Source organism: Pimephales promelas, chromosome 15 (assembly GCF_988280905.1).
Source record: "Pimephales promelas chromosome 15, fPimPro1.hap1.1, whole genome shotgun sequence".
NCBI lineage: Eukaryota > Metazoa > Chordata > Actinopteri > Cypriniformes > Leuciscidae > Pimephales > Pimephales promelas.
Window position 1 is genome coordinate 35,880,001 of NC_142783.1, and position 17,909 is coordinate 35,897,909.

Here is a 17,909-nt window from a genome sequence, read left to right on the forward strand (position 1 = left end):
AGTGAGTGAGTGACAGTGAGTGAGTTACAGTGAGTGAGTGAGTGAGTTACAGTGAGTTACAGTGAGTGAGTTACAGTGAGTTACAGTGAGTGAGTGAGTGAGTGAGTGAGTGAGTTACAGTGAGTGAGTGAGTGAGTGACAGTGAGTGAGTGACAGTGAGTGAGTTACAGTGAGTGAGTGAGTGAGTTACAGTGAGTGAGTTACAGTGAGTTACAGTGAGTTACAGTGAGTGAGTGAGAGTGAGTGAGTTACAGTGAGTGAGTGAGTGAGTTACAGTGAGTGAGTGACAGTGAGTGAGTTACAGTGAGTGAGTGAGTTACAGTGAGTGAGAGTAAGTGAGTTACAGTGAGTGAGTGAGTTACAGTGAGTGAGTGACAGTGAGTGAGTTACAGTGAGTGAGTGAGTGAGTGAGTTACAGTGAGTGAGTGACAGTGAGTGAGTTACAGTGAGTGAGTGAGTGAGTGACAGTGAGTGAGTTACAGTGAGTGAGTGACAGTGAGTGAGTTACAGTGAGTGAGAGTAAGTGAGTTACAGTGAGTGAGTGAGTGAGTTACAGTGAGTGAGTTACAGTGAGTGAGTGAGTGAGTGAGTTACAGTGAGTGAGTGACAGTGAGTGAGTTACAGTGAGTGAGTGAGTGAGTGACAGTGAGTGAGTTACAGTGAGTGAGTGAGTGAGTTACAGTGAGTTACAGTGAGTGAGTTACAGTGAGTTACAGTGAGTGAGTGAGTGAGTGAGTGAGTGAGTGAGTGAGTTACAGTGAGTGAGTGAGTGAGTGACAGTGAGTGAGTGACAGTGAGTGAGTTACAGTGAGTGAGTGAGTGAGTTACAGTGAGTGAGTTACAGTGAGTTACAGTGAGTTACAGTGAGTGAGTGAGAGTGAGTGAGTTACAGTGAGTGAGTGAGTGAGTTACAGTGAGTGAGTGACAGTGAGTGAGTTACAGTGAGTGAGTGAGTTACAGTGAGTGAGAGTAAGTGAGTTACAGTGAGTGAGTGAGTGAGTTACAGTGAGTGAGTGACAGTGAGTGAGTTACAGTGAGTGAGTGAGTGAGTGAGTTACAGTGAGTGAGTGACAGTGAGTGAGTTACAGTGAGTGAGTGAGTGAGTGACAGTGAGTGAGTTACAGTGAGTGAGTGACAGTGAGTGAGTTACAGTGAGTGAGTGAGTTACAGTGAGTGAGAGTAAGTGAGTTACAGTGAGTGAGTGACAGTGAGTGAGTTACAGTGAGTGAGTGAGTTACAGTGAGTGAGAGTAAGTGAGTTACAGTGAGTGAGTGAGTGAGTTACAGTGAGTGAGTGACAGTGAGTGAGTTACAGTGAGTGAGTGAGTGAGTGAGTTACAGTGAGTGAGTGACAGTGAGTGAGTTACAGTGAGTGAGTGAGTGAGTGACAGTGAGTGAGTTACAGTGAGTGAGTGACAGTGAGTGAGTTACAGTGAGTGAGTGAGTGAGTTACAGTGAGTTACAGTGAGTGAGTTACAGTGAGTTACAGTGAGTGAGTGACAGTGAGTGAGTTACAGTGAGTGAGTGAGCGTGAGTGAGTGAGTGAGTGAGAGTGAGTGAGTGACAGTGAGTGAGTGACAGTGAGTGAGTTACAGTGAGTGAGTGAGAGTGAGTGAGTTACAGTGAGTAAGTGAGTGAGTTACAGTGAGTGAGTGAGCGTGAGTGAGTGAGTGAGTGAGAGTGAGTGAGTAACAGTGAGTGAGTGACAGTGAGTGAGTTACAGTGAGTGAGTGAGTGAGTTACAGTGAGTTACAGTGAGTGAGTGACAGTGAGTGAGTTACAGTGAGTGACAGTGAGTGAGTTACAGTGAGTGAGTGACAGTGAGTGAGTGACAGTGAGTGAGTTACAGTGAGTGAGTTACAGTGAGTGAGTGAGAGTGAGTGAGTTACAGTGAGAATCGACCCCGTGACCTTTGACCTGTGCTAGCTAGTACTCATGATCGTGCTCTGCTACCGCAGGCCAGCCGGTTCCCCCCCGCACGCTGACCGAGGCCGGCACCATGGCCGTCTGCTACAGTGCGGCCTGGGACGCCAAGGTCATCACCAGCGCCTGGTGGGTCCATCATCATCAGGTGACCAAAACCGCTCCGACGGGAGAGTACCTGACCACCGGCAGCTTCATGATCAGAGGTCAGAGGTCAGGTCATCTGCAGATCACTATATGGGGAAGATCACTAAATGTTCTTTTTGGCTTTTCCACAGGAAAGAAAAACTTCCTGCCTCCGTCATATCTGATCATGGGCTTCGGGTTTCTGTTCAAGGTGAAGACGCTGTTGTTTATCATCGTTATCAGTGGTCATGTGATCATCATCATCAGGACTCTCTTCTTCTGCGGTTGCAGGTCGATGATCAAAGTGTCTTCAGGCATCGAGGAGAGAGGAAGATGAAGACCCTGGATGAGGAAGAGGACGTGGCGTCCAGCACTGCAGACCTCCTGGAGGAAGGAGACGAACTCTTAGGTTCCTGAACATCATCATCATCTCTTTTCGATCTCAAGCCTCCGTCAGATACTCAAACTCTGTGCTGTGTGTAGGTGAAGACAGCGAGCGTGAGGAAGAGGAGGAGCCGCAGGCCGAGAGCAACACCAGAGACGAGGAAGAGCAGAGCGGCGAGATCAGCTTTCCCGACACCAGCATCTCCCTGTCACACCTGCAGCCCAACAGGTGTGTGTGTGTGTGTGTGTGTGTGCGCGTGTGTGTGTGTGACGGGACGATAGCTTCAGTCCGTGTCTCTCTCTCTGCAGGACTCTTCACACCAACCCCTTCACGCAGGGCGAGCCGCATCAGGTGTGTGACCAACTGATTACATGACTCTGTTTGAACTCAATGTGCAGATGTTTAAAGTGTGTGTGTCCTGCAGGCAAACGCAGCCGAGGCTCATGGGAGAAAACACCTGACGGCCAGACAGCGCAGGTGAGACCACACACACCCACAACAGCGCAGGTGAGACTACACACTCACTCACACACTCACTCACACACACACACACCTGTTGCTGTCACCAGGGACATGAAGAAGCAGAGGCCGGAGAGTGAGGACGCCCCCGAGGAGAACGGCGCCGCAGACGCGGACACTCCCAGCGGTGCGGAGAGCAGGAGCGGGGTCACAGAGCCGGCCGAGAGCAGGAGCGGGGTCACAGAGCCGGCGGACCGCAGGAGCGGGGTCACAGAGCCGGCGGAGAGCAGGAGCGGGGTCACAGAGCCGGCGGAGCGCAGGAGCGGGGTCACAGAGCCGGCAGAGCGCAGGAGCGGGGTCACAGAGCCGGCGGAGAGCAGGAGCGGGGTCACAGAGCCGGCGGACCGCAGGAGCGGGGTCACAGAGCCGGCAGAGCGCAGGAGCGGGGTCACAGAGCCGGCGGAGCGCAGGAGCGGGGTCACAGAGCCGCTGAAGAGAGGACAGAAGGTCAGTTACCCTAAGCTCCACCAGCACCGTCACGGTCAGCTGATCCAGCCACTGACGCCTGCCTCTGTTTCTCTCAGAACAAACTGAAGAAGATGAAGGACAAGTACAAAGACCAGGATGAAGAGGACCGGGAGATGATGATGAAGCTGTTGGGGGTCAGTCACAGTCTCACATGCGTAAAACACGAGCTTGGGGAAATATCCTGAGTGTGTGTCTAACCTCCTCATGACAGTCCGCAGGATCCAGCAAGGAGGAGAAGCCGAAGAAGGGCAAGAAAGGGAGGATGAAAGAAGAGCCGGTCAGGAAACATCCTCCTCCTCCTCCTCAGAAAGCGGTGGTGAAGCCCCAGGCCGTGGCCATCGTCCACCCGAGCGCCGACGCCGACGATCCCGACTCCAAGGTACAGCTCTGGGGAGACGCTACAGTGCTCTGAGTCGTGAGTGTGGGACTGACTGAACTGTGCTTGTGTTGCAGGAGACGGAGGACGTAGACAACCCTGTGGCTGAGGTGAGGGAAGCAGGACAAACAGGAAGTGGAAAGTAGACTTCCTTTCCGAGTTATGATGTATAATTGAGCTTTATTACTGGACATGTGTGATTGTGAGTGTTGTGTATCAGGACGTTCTGGACTCTCTGACCGGTCTGCCGCACCCGGACGATGTGCTGATGTTCTCCGTGCCCGTCTGCGCTCCCTACATGGCGCTCGCCAACTACAAGTGTGCTTTAGGATTCAGTTTAACAGATTCACAACGCCACATAATAACACTCTCAGAACTTAATCAACATTCTGCCCTGTTTTGACTCCAGGTACAAAGTGAAATTAACACCAGGGACTCAGAAAAAGGGCAAAGGTAAAGATTGGCTTTATGTAAAGCGATAATGCTGTAAGTGTGTGTGAATGTGATGTAACGAGTGTGTGTGTGTGTGCGCAGCTGCCCGCACGGCCGTGCTGAGCTTCATGCGAGGGAAAGATGCCAGCGCTCGAGAGAAGGACTTGTTCCGGAGCGTCAAGGTATGTGAAGCTCGTGTCTGTGCTTCTGGCGATTGGCCGGGATCAGTCATGTGACGCCGCTGTTTTACAGGACACGGATCTGTCCAGGAACATGCCTGGGAAGGTGAAGGTGTCGGCGCCGAACCTCTTAGCAGCGAAGAAGAAGTGAATCACGCTCTGAACCGCCTTCGCACAGACTGGAGATTCACGTGTGTTTGATGACGGAGAACATTTCCCTTCAACTGGTTGGATTTAATAATAAAAAAAATCTAAATTACAGTATAAATGTGAACATCGCTTCATTTATTTTACACATCGGAAAAATCAAAAACAACAAACAGATGAACAACATTTCGGCTTGTGGTCTGCATCTGAACGTCTGGACTGGATCAGTTGGTGAGTCGAGGGGATTATACAGTAGATGTGTCAATCAAAGGTTTGGAAAACAGATTTCAGTTCTTTAAATGTTATGCTTGCGATCGGGAGATTGTCAAACTGAGGAGCAGAACGGCGGCGAGAGCGACGAGTTAATGCAGATCTGCTGTTCAGGGATGGCCTTGTGTTGTTCTTCTGCTACACGAGTCTATGACAGCCTCTGGTGATGGTTCTCCACGTGTTCCGGTGTGACTGTCTTCAGGAGTGTCCCATGATCCTCTGCTGCAGCTGCTGGAGCAGGGCTTTGGGCAGAACGTCCCACGAGTGCTGAAGATGCTTCTGGTGCCGGACGGCCACGTCTGAACACAGCCTGAGGACACACACACACACACACACACACACGATCAACAGAGGCTGAGGACACGAACACACAGGGGGCGAGGCGGTGTGTGTGTGACGCTGTGGAGAGCTGCTCACCTGACCAGAGATTTGGGCTGAACCGTGAAAACCAGTAATTCGTTGCTGTGAGCCTGTAAATACAAATGAAAGAAGAAAGAAGTGACGAGACTGGAGCAGAAAGAGGAGTGCGGGACTCGTGCGAGATCTGAACTGTTCTAAACTAGGACGAGCTTGTGTGTGTGTGTGTGTGTGTGTGTGTGTGTGTCTGTGTACAGGTGAGCGTTTGTTTTCTCCTCACTAGCTCTGTGATGAATAGATGGAGCTGACAAAACCACACAAAACCCAGCCCGGTTCCGACCCGGTCCAGCTCGCTATAAACACACCGCCTACTCGGATCGGTCCAGAGTTTGACCAACGGCCGACCGCACCGCAGGTTAGATTCACTTCACTTCTTATGACAAATATCATGAATGTAAACGCATTTACAAGGCAGGAATAAACTCTCAGTGTGAGGAGAAGTCCTGCTTCCTGAGACAGAGTTAGCGTAGCGTGACCCGAGTTAGCTAAACTAACCTCACGGGCTGCGGCTTCAGCATTAGCAGCGTTTGCTCGTTATAAGGGAGTAAATATGGATATTTTGCTCACCGCTTGTTGATGAGAGAGCAGATTATTTGCACATCCTCCAAACACAAACACTTCCCCGTCAGCGCCTAAACACGCCGTGTGCCACAGTCTGCAGAAAACACACATGAAACCAGCAGAACAACACACACACACACACACACACACACACACACGATCATCATGACAGAGACGAGGAGGGTCACCTGGGCCGCTGTGTGTGTTCGTGATCAAACGGCCTCCACTCGTTCCTGCTCACGCAGTACAGCCAGCCATCGCCTGCAACACACACACACACACACACACTGATGAAGCTGTGCTGTCACACACACACACACACACACACACACACTGATGAAGCGGTGCTGTCAGACACACACACACACTGATTCCCTCACTCAGTGTCTCTCGGTCGGTGGTGAATCCGCCGAACAGGAACAGGTGGTCAGCTGACACTGGGGTGAGCGAGTGCCAGGACCGGCCGACGGGGCCGTGTTGAGGAACACACCTGAAACACACACACTTTAGTGTGTGAGCTCGTCACAGATCTCTCAGCGGACACACTCACTGAACGCACATCTCACTCCATTCCCACGAGTCCAGATCCAGGCAGTGCAGATCGTTCAGACGCTGATCCTGTGGAGCAACACACTGATCTTCAGAACGCTAAACATGCGAACGACGATACTGATCATAGGAACGCTAGTAGAGGTGATTCACACACACACACACATTTGTTTAGCTATCTTTGTGGGGACTCTCCATAGGCGTAATGGTATTTATACTGTAAAAACTGTATATTCTGTCCCCTTACACTAACTCTACCCATATCTCACACACACACAGAGTAACCCAACCCCTAAACCTACCCATCACACACTCAAACACACACCATGTAACGGCCTCCGAAGACGAAGCCTCTGTTGCCAATGGTTGCGCAGGCGTGAGCGGCCCGTGGCGTCGGAGTGTTCCCCTGTACGGACACACACAGGGTCAGGGTCACACACAGTGTTAGGGTCAGGGTCACACACAGTGTTAGGGTTACACACAGGGTCAGGGTCACACACAGGGTTAGGGTCAGGGTCACACACAGGGTTAGGCTCACACACAGGGTTAGGGTTACACACAGGGTTAGGGTCAGGGTCACACACAGGGTTAGGCTCACACACAGGGTTAGGTCACACACAGGGTTAGGGTCAGGGTCACACACAGTGTTAGGGTTAGGCTCACACACAGTGTTAGGGTCACATACAGGGTTAGGGTCACACACAGGGTTAGGGTTAGGCTCACACACAGTGTTAGGGTCACATACAGGGTTAGGGTCACACACAGGGTTAGGGTTAGGCTCACACACAGTGTTAGGGTCACACACAGTGTTAGGGTTAGGGTCACATACAGGGTTAGGGTCACACACAGGGTTAGGGTTAGGGTCACACACAGGGTTAGGGTTAGGCTCACACACAGATCCTGCTGCAACACCACATTAGATCAAGCTCAGCTTTAGCACCTTCGTGATTGGCTGACTCCACGAGGACGTCTCCAGATCCAGGATGTGTATGTGATTGTTCCAGCCTCGTCCTGTTTGGTTCCCCTGAAAAACAGCACATCTGAGTCTCATATGCGTCGCTCACACACACACACACACAATCTTGAATCTACCTTTTCTGTCAAAAATAATGGAAAAAGCAGTATCCTCACAACGGTGTTCCTTTCTCGAAAGAAATTATATCTGCGAGGATTTCCAGTCGGGATTTAGACTGTACTATAGTACCGAGACAGCTCTCATTAGAGTCACATGATCTGCTCTCATCATCCGATCGTGGTTGTATCTCTCTATTAGTGTTACTCGATCTTAGTGCTGCATTTGTTTTCATTTAATATTCAACTATATTAGTGACACTCACACACACACACACACACACACACTCTCACTCATCTGTGTCACGCATGACGTCTGCCGATGAACACAGACTCACCATCAGCGAGTTCTCATCAAGCTCAAACGTTCCTCTGTGACCGGGCTGTGCGGTGTAGCCGTAGCCTCCGAAATACACCAGCCTGCTGAGACAGAGCAAAGGAGGTGTGTGTGTGTGTGTGTGACCTCGCGGATGACATCAACTAGTGTCTGACTGGCCTGATGAACACACACCTGTTTCTGTGGACCCAACAGCCCAGCTTGTCTTTGCAGGTCGGGGCCAGACCCGTCAGACTCATCTTCTCCCAGCGGAGCGCAGGCGTGCGCAGGCGCAGACGGTAAACCTGAGAGAAACACCGACATCTGGAGCTTCACACACACACACACACACACACCAACATCTGGAGCTTCACACACACACACACACACCAACATCTGGAGCTTCAGACACACACACACACACGTTATAAAGCCTCACTGTGTTGGTGTTTCCTCTGGCCTGGTGTCCGCCGAACACGTACAGAACTCCGTCCACACTGGAGCCGCAGCCGCCCGACATGGAGTCCGGCACCTCACCCTCGGACCGCTGCACACGCCTGCACACACACACACACACACACACCGTCAACAGCAGCTCGAGCACCTCACCCGCCTGCACACACAGACAATCCGGTAGCAGCAGTGTGTGTGTGTGTGTGTGTGTGTGTGTTCCCTACAGCCGGCACACTCAGGGAACTCACCATCTTCCTGTCTCCATGTTGTAGATCCAGATTTCATTCTTCGGCAAGTACAAGTCAGTGAATTCAGTCGCTTCAGCATCTGCATTCTGATACAGGGATAGAGTTATATAGACCATTTCACAAGATGTAAACAACACTGGTCCAGAAGCACTTCCTGTTTCAGTTTGTAACTGTTTTCTTTATTTCACATGTAAAGAAAACATCTTAAAGATGTTTGTTTAACATTTTGATTCAGTTTTAAATGTTCTGTTGGGTTGTAGTGTTAAAAAACTGAAACAGGAAGTGCTTCTGGACCAGTGTTGTTTATATCTTGTGAAATGGTCTATAGAGTTAGTGTGAGATGACCCTTCTTCACGGAAGGGATAATATACATCCAGCCGCTTGTTATCTCAGGATCAGGTCTTCATCAGAAGAGGCTTTATTCTGAGAAAACACACACACACCTGAAGGGGGTCTATTCTGAGATAACAAACGGTAGATGTACATTATCCCGCTTAATTAGACAAAACATTGAGTTTATATATTTTAGTTTTATTAAACACAGAGCTTATGTGGATGAGCCTGTGTTTCTGTTTTCAGAGGTTGTTATCTGGGAATAATACACACTGGATGTGTGATTGACCAATCAGAATCAAGTATTCCCCAGAGCCGTATAATAAACAGTATAGTGTCTGGTGTTACACCTTATATCCTCCCCAGACGAACATGCAGGAGCCGTCGGTGACCGCGATGTGTCCGCTGCGCTCCGCTGGACTCACTCTGGACACACACTCCTCCTCCTCCTCCTGCAGCCAGAAGCCTTCGTCCTCCTCGTCCTCCTCGCCTCCTGCGTCCCACTCAAACTCATCCTCGTCCTCAGCCTCCATGTTCTGGACAAGATCTTCTTCCATGTCAGACCGTCACTATAATGGGACACATTTCACTGAAGCATCTACTCACTGCATTTACACACACTCTCTCTGGCACACACACTCTCTCACAAACACACAAAAGCACACTCACTCACCATAAACATAAAAACACACTCTCGCACACACAAAAGCACACTCACTCATACTCAAACTCCCTCCCTCTCTCACACACACTCACACACACACTCACACCCACTCCCCTAACCCCCCCCCCCCCCCCCCTCTCTCTCTCTCACACACACACACACACACACACACACACACATATGACATAGACTTCCATTGTTTTTATATCAGGTTATACCCAGCCCTTAAACCAAGATATTACAGAAACAGACCAGTAAAATATCCTTACTAGTCGCTGTATAAGTGAGGTAATCTGGCCCTCACAAGTAAAGTTACAGTTAAACACACAATTTTTTCACGAGAGAGAAAGTCGTCAATTGTGTTTCATGTATATAGATAAAATTAGTTTAATAGGCCTAGTTCAAATAATAGTTAAAATCCCTACAGAGGTTCATATATCCTGCCAGTGTGACCACGGAATAACCAATCCGTTTATGTGACAATAATCAGTTGTATTATTGATCAAATCGAGTGAATTATCCCCACTGGTCGTGTTGTTTTGATTGAGCAGCTGACGCGCGCTCACTGCTACAGTCGAATGACAGAAAACTACTCACACGAACGAGAACTACTAATGCTGTCACTTCTGTGTGGTGGACGAGTGGAGAGTCATGAAGAGTAGCTTGTTGTCATGAGTAGCGCTGCTCGCTTGAATTAAAACTGTTTTTAATTCAGAAAGGACTCACCGGAAATTTCTTCTGGTAAAATGATGCCGCCATATTAGTGAGGTCAGTTAGCGTCCACTGCGCATGTGCGACGCTTGGAAGCGCGCGTTATGCAACAGATTAAACATGAGAGATCCTTTCCGTCTGTAGTTTTAAACACGATCTTGTGCTCCAAGAATAGTTATTTGACTCACTTGGTCTGAGTTTTAGCTGAAATTGTGCCATGGATCTGTGTGTTTGCTAATTAGCCGAGTTTTGAACGGCAGAAGAGCGAGCGCCTCAGAACTTCAGGTTTGTTTATTTCTCGATGTATTTCAGTCTGAGCTTATTTACTTATTTAACAAACACGTGTATAATGATCTTTACCAACCAGTAGTGTATGTAACCAGCTAGTATTCGACACAGTATTGTTGATATTAGGGTTAGGGTTCTCTTAAATGGAGAGAAATGTGCTTTTTGGCTCGCTTAGTTGGGGACATTTTAATATTCAACAATATTATTGATCTCGGTTGTATTATATTCATGTTATCACTGTGAAGCTGCTTTGATACACTATGTATTGTAAAAAGCGCTATATAAATAAAGGTGACTTGACTTGTCTTGACTTTTTAAAGCAGAATACTTGCAGAACATATAACCGATACATGACTAACTTAACTGACCCTAACCCTGACTAACACACAGCCTAACTAACCCTGTCTCCTCTGTTGTTGTGTTGTGTTAGTCCTGGTTTCACACACAGACACAGGCTGCTGAAGGATGAAGCTTCAGTGTGATGTGGAGGTTGTTAACCGGATGTTACCAACATTCGGCCTGAAGAATAAAGGCAAACCCAGCCGGGCTGTTTTATCCATCGGGAAGCAGGACAGAAGCTCTCAGAACCACGGCCTGTTTCTGCTGATCTGCACTGCCAAAGACCGAAGCGGGTCCAAATACAAGGCAAGCCTTCCTCGTCTTCCTCATGGCCCGATCGGTTCTCCTCCAGGTCTTGAATAATCTCTGTGTGTTTTCTCTGCAGCTGAAGGAGAACATTGAGAAGTTCTTCACCTGGTTTGTGGAAGAGGGCAAAGCCACGGTTCGCCTGAAGGAGCCTGCGATCGACATCTGTCTGAGTAAAGTAAAGATGTGCTTTCAGTTCTACTGGAGAAAGACTTGAGTCGTCATGTTTTATTGACACCAGTGTGTTTTGAATCAATGTTGATAAATGTTGATCAATTTTATTCGTGAAACCAGCGAACTGATAATCTGATGATAAATGAGTTGATGACTCATATAAGGATTTTAATCTGATCAAAATGTAAAGGATTTTGTTCCAAGTTTTTTGTGAATATACATGTTTTATCGGCTTGTTATTGAATCAGCTACTCTGATATAAAATAAGGGAGTTTCAGTTTTTTAAATGTTACATTAAGCTTGAAACGAGTCTTTCTGTGAGAATAATGTGATAATACACTGGATTGAGAAATCCTCTGTTTTGTTGATGTAGCAGAGATTCTTTTTATACTTCTATCAGTTATTATCAGTCATATTTCATCAGTTTTGAGTTTATACTCTGACTGTGATCCTCAGTAATCTGACCTGGTTCACAGAAGCCTAGGGAATGTTCTACTTCCTGCAGACCTGCTTTTGCATTAATAGAATCCTGTTGCTAATAAAAAGCTGCTCCTACAACGCTGTGTGTGTGTGTGTGTGTGTGTGTGTGTGTGTGTGTGTGTGTGTGTGTGTGTGTGTGTGTGTGTGTGTGTGTGTGTGTGTGTGTGTGTGTGTGTTTTTTTTTTCTTCAGGCCAACACCAGCAGCTTGAAGAGCTTCCTGTCTGCCGCGCGACTGGCTCACAGAGGAAGTGACACGGACTCGCTCCCGCTATCCTCCCTCGGCCCGGTCCGCGCACGTGACGTGGAGAAGCCCAAGAAGAAGCTCAGCATTCTGTCTAAGAAGGACTACCCGCTAGCGTCCAGCTTCCCCTTCTCCCTGGAGCAGCTGCAGGTGTCGTACTGCCGGCTGACCCGCGTGGACATGCGGATGCTAGCGCTGTGCTCGCTGCGCCGGCTCGACCTTAGCAACAACCACATCCGTAAGCTGCCGGCCACCATCGGGGACCTGCGCTGCCTCGCGGAACTCATTCTGCACAACAACCGCCTGCAGAGCTTCCCTGACGCCCTGTGTGTGTCCACTCTCCAGACCTCACTACAGCATCTGGACCTGAGCCAGAACCAGCTGACGGTTCTGCCCGCGCGCTTCTGCCAGCTACGGCACCTGGTGAACCTGCGCCTGGACGCTAACCAGCTCCAGCGGCTCCCCTTCCACATCGGCCGGCTCTCCAAGCTACGCTTCCTCTCCGCGGCTCAGAACCAGCTCTCGGTACTTCCTGCGGGCTTTAGGAAGCTGTGCCTGGAGAACTTGGACCTGTTTGGGAACCCGTTTACTCAAGCCAACGCTCTGGAGCACACGATCCGTCTCACGTTCCCGCTGACGCTCCAAGAGCTGACGGCGCGCGCCGTGGTCGACCTCAGGTGAGCTAACGTAGATCTGCTGACGTCACTCGTTCATGCTAATGTTGGAGATGGGCATTTCAAGCAAAAATAATAATTGATAATTGCTGGGAATTATTCGAAAATCGCACTCCACTCAATCACTCACGGCCCAAGCCATCGCTCCACTCATGATCCGCTCTCCGGTGAATCACGTTCGCTCTAATCCCGCTCTCACATTCAATTTCTATACTGTATGTGTTGTAGCCATTAAAAAGGTAAAATCAGGTAAAAAAAAAAAGGTCATATTTATGTTGAAATAATATAATGTTAATTTTTATTTCATCTATGTTGATTTATATGAAAAGTGAACAGCATAAGTAAGTGTGAGTGTGCTCTGGTGTTCAGGATCCCGCTAACGTGTTCAGGATCCCGCTAACGGTGTATATTTTTGTTTTGATGTTCATATTTAATATACCGCCATACCGATGTGATTGATTACACAATGTTCGGAACGAACGTTACGCTGCGCCACCGACACTGTTTCAGACGGACCCTTACAATGTTGCACTTCTAAGCAGCGACGGTGAGGCGAGGGTAAATCAAACAGCAGTGCTCTGGTGTTACGCTACAGGGAAGGTGGACGCTGCAGAACTATGGCGTTATTTTCCTATCAAATTTCGAGAGCGCACAGCAAATCAATATAACGCGCAAGCGCGAATCTCTCCTCGCGCATGCTCTCAGATACACGCGGCTCTCGTGAGAATAGGTCTATTTTCTCCGGGCTCGTTCGGAGAATCCTGCACTGAAAACGTGTTCAGCGCAATCGTGAATCTCTCCTCTTCCCCTGCTAACAATTTTAGGTTATAGGAACGTTTTCAGAATGTTCCCATTAAGTTGTAAAAAACATTATTTCTGAATGTTCTAGGAACATTCAACACGTCCAGCTTTTTTAGACGTTGTATTAGCGTTCTTGCTTGGTTATAAGAATGTTATTAGAATGTTAAGAAATAACAATTTTAGGTTATATTGGGCGCTATTCTATTCTTCAATATTAACGAATTACAATAAAATAGACCATCCTAAGTCAATTTATTGCAGTAATTCCACTAGAAAATGCTTTAAACAGCTTATTATGCATGGAAAAAACACGTCATAAATCGGAAAACGGCTTAATTTTGAAAAGAAATGTGATATAATTTTTTGGGTCAAACCACCCGCTAACTTGTTCTTGTGTTCAGGATCCCGCACGGGCCTCACCTCGTCCCCTTCCAGGTGTGTGACGAGCTGGACTTGTGTAAGGTGTGTGACTGCGGGCGCGCGTGTGTGAACTCCTTCATCCAGACGGCGGTGGGCATGAATCTGCACCTGGTGTCGCACACAGTGGTTCTGGTGGACAACATGGGCGGCACCGAGGCGCCGGTGCAGAAACACTTCTGCTCTCTCGTGTGTTACTGCGAGTTCATGGACGGCTGCGTTCAGCGCGACCTCAGATGACCCTGCTTGTGTTTCTTTGTTTATTCTTTTTTATCTTTTGTGGAAAAGACTGTGAATTCCTGCAACACAACCAATGCTTTGTGAAACTAATAAAATGTAGTATAAGAAACATGATTTAAATGATTTCACACCATACTTCTTTTATTTTTATCAAGATTTATTTCTATTCTTTTTCCAATCTCAAGCTCAATCTGTTTAAAGTTTGAGCATATTTGTTGATTTACAAAAATATATTTTTTCTTTTATTCCAGATTTAAACACTAAACTTTATTCACAGTTTATTTGAACTAATTAAATAACTGTCCAAGAATATAAATTTGCTGCTTAGTCCAAATCAAAGCGCAGTGTGTTCTGGAAACGCAAGGTGGCCGAGGTCACGTGACTGGTCTCTCTCAGCACTGGGTCCTCCGACCGTATCCCAGCATCCCCGTCGCTCCCGCAGTCTCCTGAAGAACGCTTCGACTCTGGACCTTCAGCTTCCCGGGTTGAGTTGGGATCCTCCTGCTCCGTCACGGAGCTGCTGGTTGGCTGATGGATCAGTGTGTTGTCATTGGTCTGAAGTGACGTGTTTTCTGCCTCTTCATCTCTACTGTGGAGACGGTGAGATTCCCTGACGAACCCCTACAGACACACAGCAACATCACTAATATATACTGTAATATCAGAGCAACATCACTAATATATACTGTAATATCAGAGCAACATCACTAATAATATCATGAGAAATATCACTAATATCTACTGTAATCGTGTAATATGAGAAACATAACTGATACCTACTGTAATATCATGAGAAATATCACTAATATCTACTGTAATATTGTAATATCATGAGCAAAAATCAGTCACACTGGACAGCCAATGAATTTGATACATTGATATTATTTGTATAAGGAATATTGTAAGTTGGCCACGTACTGTCTCAGATAAAGATTCGACTGCTCGATTAGTGTTGGTTTCATCTTCTACAGAACGATCCGGTTCTGTCCGGTTCTCTGTTGGGTTGATGATTAAATGGTTGCTCATCACGTGTGTCTGTCGATCTCTCGTTAAATCGGTGAATTGAGGCTCAAATTCCGTATCACATGACGGCTGACTCCGCTCTGATTCTGTGTGATCCAGAGCAAGACCTTCAATGTGATCCGGATCAAGACCTCCTCCTGTGTGATCCGGATCAAGACCTCCAGTGTGATCCGGATCAAGACCTCCTCCTATATGATCCGAAGAAAGACCTGTGTGATCCGGATCAAGACCTCCTCCTGTGTGATCCGGATCAAGACCTCCTCCTGTGTGATCCGGAGCAAGACCTCCTCCTGTGTGATACGGATCAAGACCTCCAGTGTGATCCGGATCAAGACCTCCTCCTATATGATCCGAAGCAAGACCTGTGTGATCCGGATCAAGACCTCCTCCTGTGTGATCCGGAGCAAGACCTTCAGTGTGATCCAGATCAAGACCTCCTACTACATGATCCGAAGCAAGACCTGTGTGATCCGGATCAAGACCTCCTTCTATGTGGTCCGGAGCGAGACCTTCTGTGTGATCCGGATCAAGACCTCCTCCTATGTGATCTGAATCAAGAACTTCTGTGTGATCCGGATCAAGACCTTCAGTGTGATCGGGATCAAGACCTCCTCCTATGTGATCTGAATCAAGAACTTCTGTGTGATCCGGATCAAGACCTTCAGTGTGATCCGGATGAAGACCTCCTCCTATATGATCCGAAGCAAGACCTGTGTGATCCGGATCAAGACCTCCTCCTTTGTGATCCGGATCAAGACCTCCTTCTATGTGATCCGAATAATGACCTTCAGTGTGATCGGGATCAAGACCTCCCCCTATGTGATCCGAAGCAAGAACTTCTGTGTGATCCGGATCAAGACCTGCTCCTATGTGATCCAAATCAAGACATCCTCCTATGTGGTCCGGAGCGAGACCTTCTGTGTGATCCGGATCAAGACCTCCTCCTATGTGATCCGGAGCGAGACCTTCTGTGTGATCCGGATGAAGACCGTCCTCTTTTGTGTTCTGATCTGCTTCCTCGTTGACGTCACTCTTCGCCTCATCGCAGCTCACCCGTAACTCCAGGGTTTTCGCTGGCCGGACGGGAAGAGTGATTGTCAACTGTTTCTTAGTTTTGTTGAATTTTGCGTCTCCTTTCTCTTCATCCACCGGATAGGCGAGCGGAAGGTCCAGTCGGTACGCTGGTTCTGGAGCCTCCAGGATGAGGCGTCGCTCCGTCACACACACCTCAGCCTCCAGTGCTGATCCCAGCAGCGGCACATCGATGATGACCACGATCTCTCTGGGTCGGGCCCCGGGCCCCGAGTCTCGGGAGCACCTGTAATCCTGCAAATCCACGACTGAACGGTATTTTACGGTGTAATGTGGTTTGATGGGCTGTTTGGATCTGATGTCATCAGGATTACAAGGACTTTGGCTCGCTTCGGGTTCTTTTTCTGGTGCTGTTTGATTCTCATCTGGATATGGAAACGACAGCACGTCCTCACCGGAGCTTCGGTTCGTCTGGTGGTGTCCGGGGATCGGCCTGCGGATCACAGCTGGATGTGCAACACCTTTATACTTCATCTTCAGCTGCTTTACTTGCTCTCTGTCCATCTTGATGTGGAAAGAGTCTTCGATGCCTCCGATGGCGGTACTGTGGATGAGTTTCATGAATCTCGCGTTTTTTGCCGCCATGTGAAGCGCGTCTGGATGGAAAACAATGTCGTAAACCTCACAGCCGTTCCCCGCGGCGTCCCGGTCGGCTCGGCCCGGTGTCAGACTGAACGGCAAGCGCCAGTTCTGACCCGGTTCCCCGTCTCGGTCTCGAGCTGCTTCACACGACGGTTTACCGATGCGCGGATTAGAGCAGATGTTGATGAAGCATTTCCCGCGCGCGCTGCGTGTTTTGAGCACGTGATTCGCCTCGGGGTGAATAAACTGCACGCTATTGCCCCTTTCCTCCTCCATCTGAGTGATCTCCTCCTCATATCTCCTCCGGTTCTCCGGGTCCGAGATCTCAGCCGCGTATTCCAGCAGTAACTCGCGGAACTTCTCGTCTTTTAGCGCTTTACCGAATCTATTCATTTCATCGCGTGTCAAATTCAGTTCTTCGAGTTTGCTGCCCATATCCATTATAGATTGTTAACTTCAAGTAACTGACAACAAGCTGTGTTAACGTTAATCTCTTGTGGGTCTTTCCAAACTACAGCAACCGGAAAAACTCAGTAGTGATGAATGGAGGACTCGGTAACCATGGAAACCTGCAACATATCAGGGCGCGCGTCCGCTTTGCGTGAGCGCGCCGGTCTCTTCATTTCAATATTTTTCTTCTTATTTGTAGTAATTGTACCAATTTAACTGTGTGCACTATTTTGAATGGTTTTCTCTTTCAATGGACACATTACTAACCAGACCAGTGGAAAGTGAGTCGATGTTTAATAAACGGTTCCCAGAAAGAAAATACAAAACGGGAAAATAAATATAGTTTAACAATCCTGAATGTAGACATTTTAACAATATTTATTTAGAAAACAATGACGACCAGTAACTTATTATAAAGCAAATCACTCCAAACACAAACAATATTAATTACACAGTATATTAATTGTGGGAATAGAGCTATTCTTATGTATGTAAGTGCTGGTTGCACTTTATTTTAAGGTGTAATTTTTACAGTGTAATTATATATTTAAGTACTGAGTAATATTAAGCAACTACATGTAGGCTACTTACTATAAGATCAGGGTAGGGTTAGGATTCGGTTGAGGGTTAGTTCCATGTCATTATGCATAAATT

General features: G+C 48.0%; 4 protein-coding genes across 11 annotated transcripts in view; 2 read left to right on the forward strand and 2 right to left on the reverse strand.

Annotated features, from left to right (window-relative positions):
- Nucleotides 1-4,671, forward strand: part of nemf (nuclear export mediator factor) — a 23,017-nt gene extending 18,346 nt beyond the window's left edge. The window contains exons 18-31 of the mRNA XM_039669431.2: nt 1,958-2,128; nt 2,201-2,259; nt 2,340-2,457; nt 2,532-2,661; nt 2,742-2,784; nt 2,858-2,910; nt 3,003-3,399; nt 3,477-3,554; nt 3,632-3,799; nt 3,874-3,906; nt 4,017-4,114; nt 4,206-4,249; nt 4,331-4,410; nt 4,481-4,671. Of these exons, the coding sequence (XP_039525365.2) occupies nt 1,958-2,128; nt 2,201-2,259; nt 2,340-2,457; nt 2,532-2,661; nt 2,742-2,784; nt 2,858-2,910; nt 3,003-3,399; nt 3,477-3,554; nt 3,632-3,799; nt 3,874-3,906; nt 4,017-4,114; nt 4,206-4,249; nt 4,331-4,410; nt 4,481-4,558 (1,550 nt within the window). The 3' untranslated portion in view covers nt 4,559-4,671. The remainder of the gene's footprint in view (nt 1-1,957; nt 2,129-2,200; nt 2,260-2,339; nt 2,458-2,531; nt 2,662-2,741; nt 2,785-2,857; nt 2,911-3,002; nt 3,400-3,476; nt 3,555-3,631; nt 3,800-3,873; nt 3,907-4,016; nt 4,115-4,205; nt 4,250-4,330; nt 4,411-4,480) is intronic.
- On the reverse strand, nt 4,672-10,252 carry klhdc2 (kelch domain containing 2). 8 transcript variants are annotated; one of them, XM_039669448.2, is made up of 14 exons: nt 10,163-10,252; nt 9,123-9,341; nt 8,440-8,525; nt 8,178-8,295; nt 7,934-8,043; nt 7,761-7,842; nt 7,292-7,375; nt 6,677-6,757; nt 6,362-6,420; nt 6,183-6,292; nt 5,991-6,063; nt 5,809-5,896; nt 5,242-5,294; nt 4,672-5,134 (listed from the first exon to the last, which is right to left on the reverse strand). In XM_039669448.2, the coding sequence occupies exons 2-14, from the start codon at nt 9,327-9,329 to the stop codon at nt 5,023-5,025; spliced, it is 1,263 nt and encodes a 420-aa protein (XP_039525382.1). In that variant the 5' UTR covers nt 9,330-9,341; nt 10,163-10,252; the 3' UTR covers nt 4,672-5,022. The 8 variants fall into 8 exon arrangements, with proteins under 8 accessions (XP_039525382.1, XP_088976773.1, XP_088976770.1 ...); XM_089120647.1 differs by having other exon boundaries at nt 8,163-8,295; XM_089120644.1 differs by having other exon boundaries at nt 7,761-7,845; nt 8,163-8,295.
- Nucleotides 10,235-14,222, forward strand: lrr1 (leucine rich repeat protein 1). The gene is made up of 5 exons (XM_039669449.2): nt 10,235-10,432; nt 10,866-11,080; nt 11,160-11,258; nt 11,926-12,653; nt 13,853-14,222. Exons 2-5 carry the CDS (start codon nt 10,901-10,903, stop codon nt 14,106-14,108), a joined length of 1,263 nt encoding a protein of 420 aa, XP_039525383.1. The 5' UTR covers nt 10,235-10,432; nt 10,866-10,900; the 3' UTR covers nt 14,109-14,222.
- Nucleotides 14,223-14,244: 22 nt separating this feature from the next.
- On the reverse strand, nt 14,245-17,375 carry dnaaf2 (dynein axonemal assembly factor 2). The gene is made up of 2 exons (XM_039669433.2): nt 15,027-17,375; nt 14,245-14,729 (listed from the first exon to the last, which is right to left on the reverse strand). Exons 1-2 carry the CDS (start codon nt 17,244-17,246, stop codon nt 14,433-14,435), a joined length of 2,517 nt encoding a protein of 838 aa, XP_039525367.2. The 5' UTR covers nt 17,247-17,375; the 3' UTR covers nt 14,245-14,432.
- Nucleotides 17,376-17,909: the final 534 nt, after the last annotated feature.

Excerpts from the sequence above, each read along its gene's own strand:
- klhdc2 (XM_089120644.1), bottom strand. The coding sequence starts at position 9,329 with ATGGAAGAAGATCTTGTCCAGAACATGGAGGCTGAGGACGAGGATGAG. Across the intron at positions 8,526-9,122 it reads TCGTCTGGGGAGGATATAAG|AATGCAGATGCTGAAGCGAC; the intron begins GTGTAACACCAG and ends TCCCTGTATCAG. Across the intron at positions 6,421-6,676 it reads TCTTCGGAGGCCGTTACATG|GATCAGCGTCTGAACGATCT; the intron begins GTGTGTGTTTGA and ends GTTGCTCCACAG.
- lrr1 (XM_039669449.2), top strand. The coding sequence starts at position 10,901 with ATGAAGCTTCAGTGTGATGTGGAGGTTGTTAACCGGATGTTACCAACA. Across the intron at positions 11,081-11,159 it reads GAAGCGGGTCCAAATACAAG|CTGAAGGAGAACATTGAGAA; the intron begins GCAAGCCTTCCT and ends TTTTCTCTGCAG. Across the intron at positions 11,259-11,925 it reads TCGACATCTGTCTGAGTAAA|GCCAACACCAGCAGCTTGAA; the intron begins GTAAAGATGTGC and ends TTTTTTCTTCAG.
- dnaaf2 (XM_039669433.2), bottom strand. The coding sequence starts at position 17,246 with ATGGATATGGGCAGCAAACTCGAAGAACTGAATTTGACACGCGATGAA. Across the intron at positions 14,730-15,026 it reads TCGAATCTTTATCTGAGACA|GGGTTCGTCAGGGAATCTCA; the intron begins GTACGTGGCCAA and ends GTGTGTCTGTAG.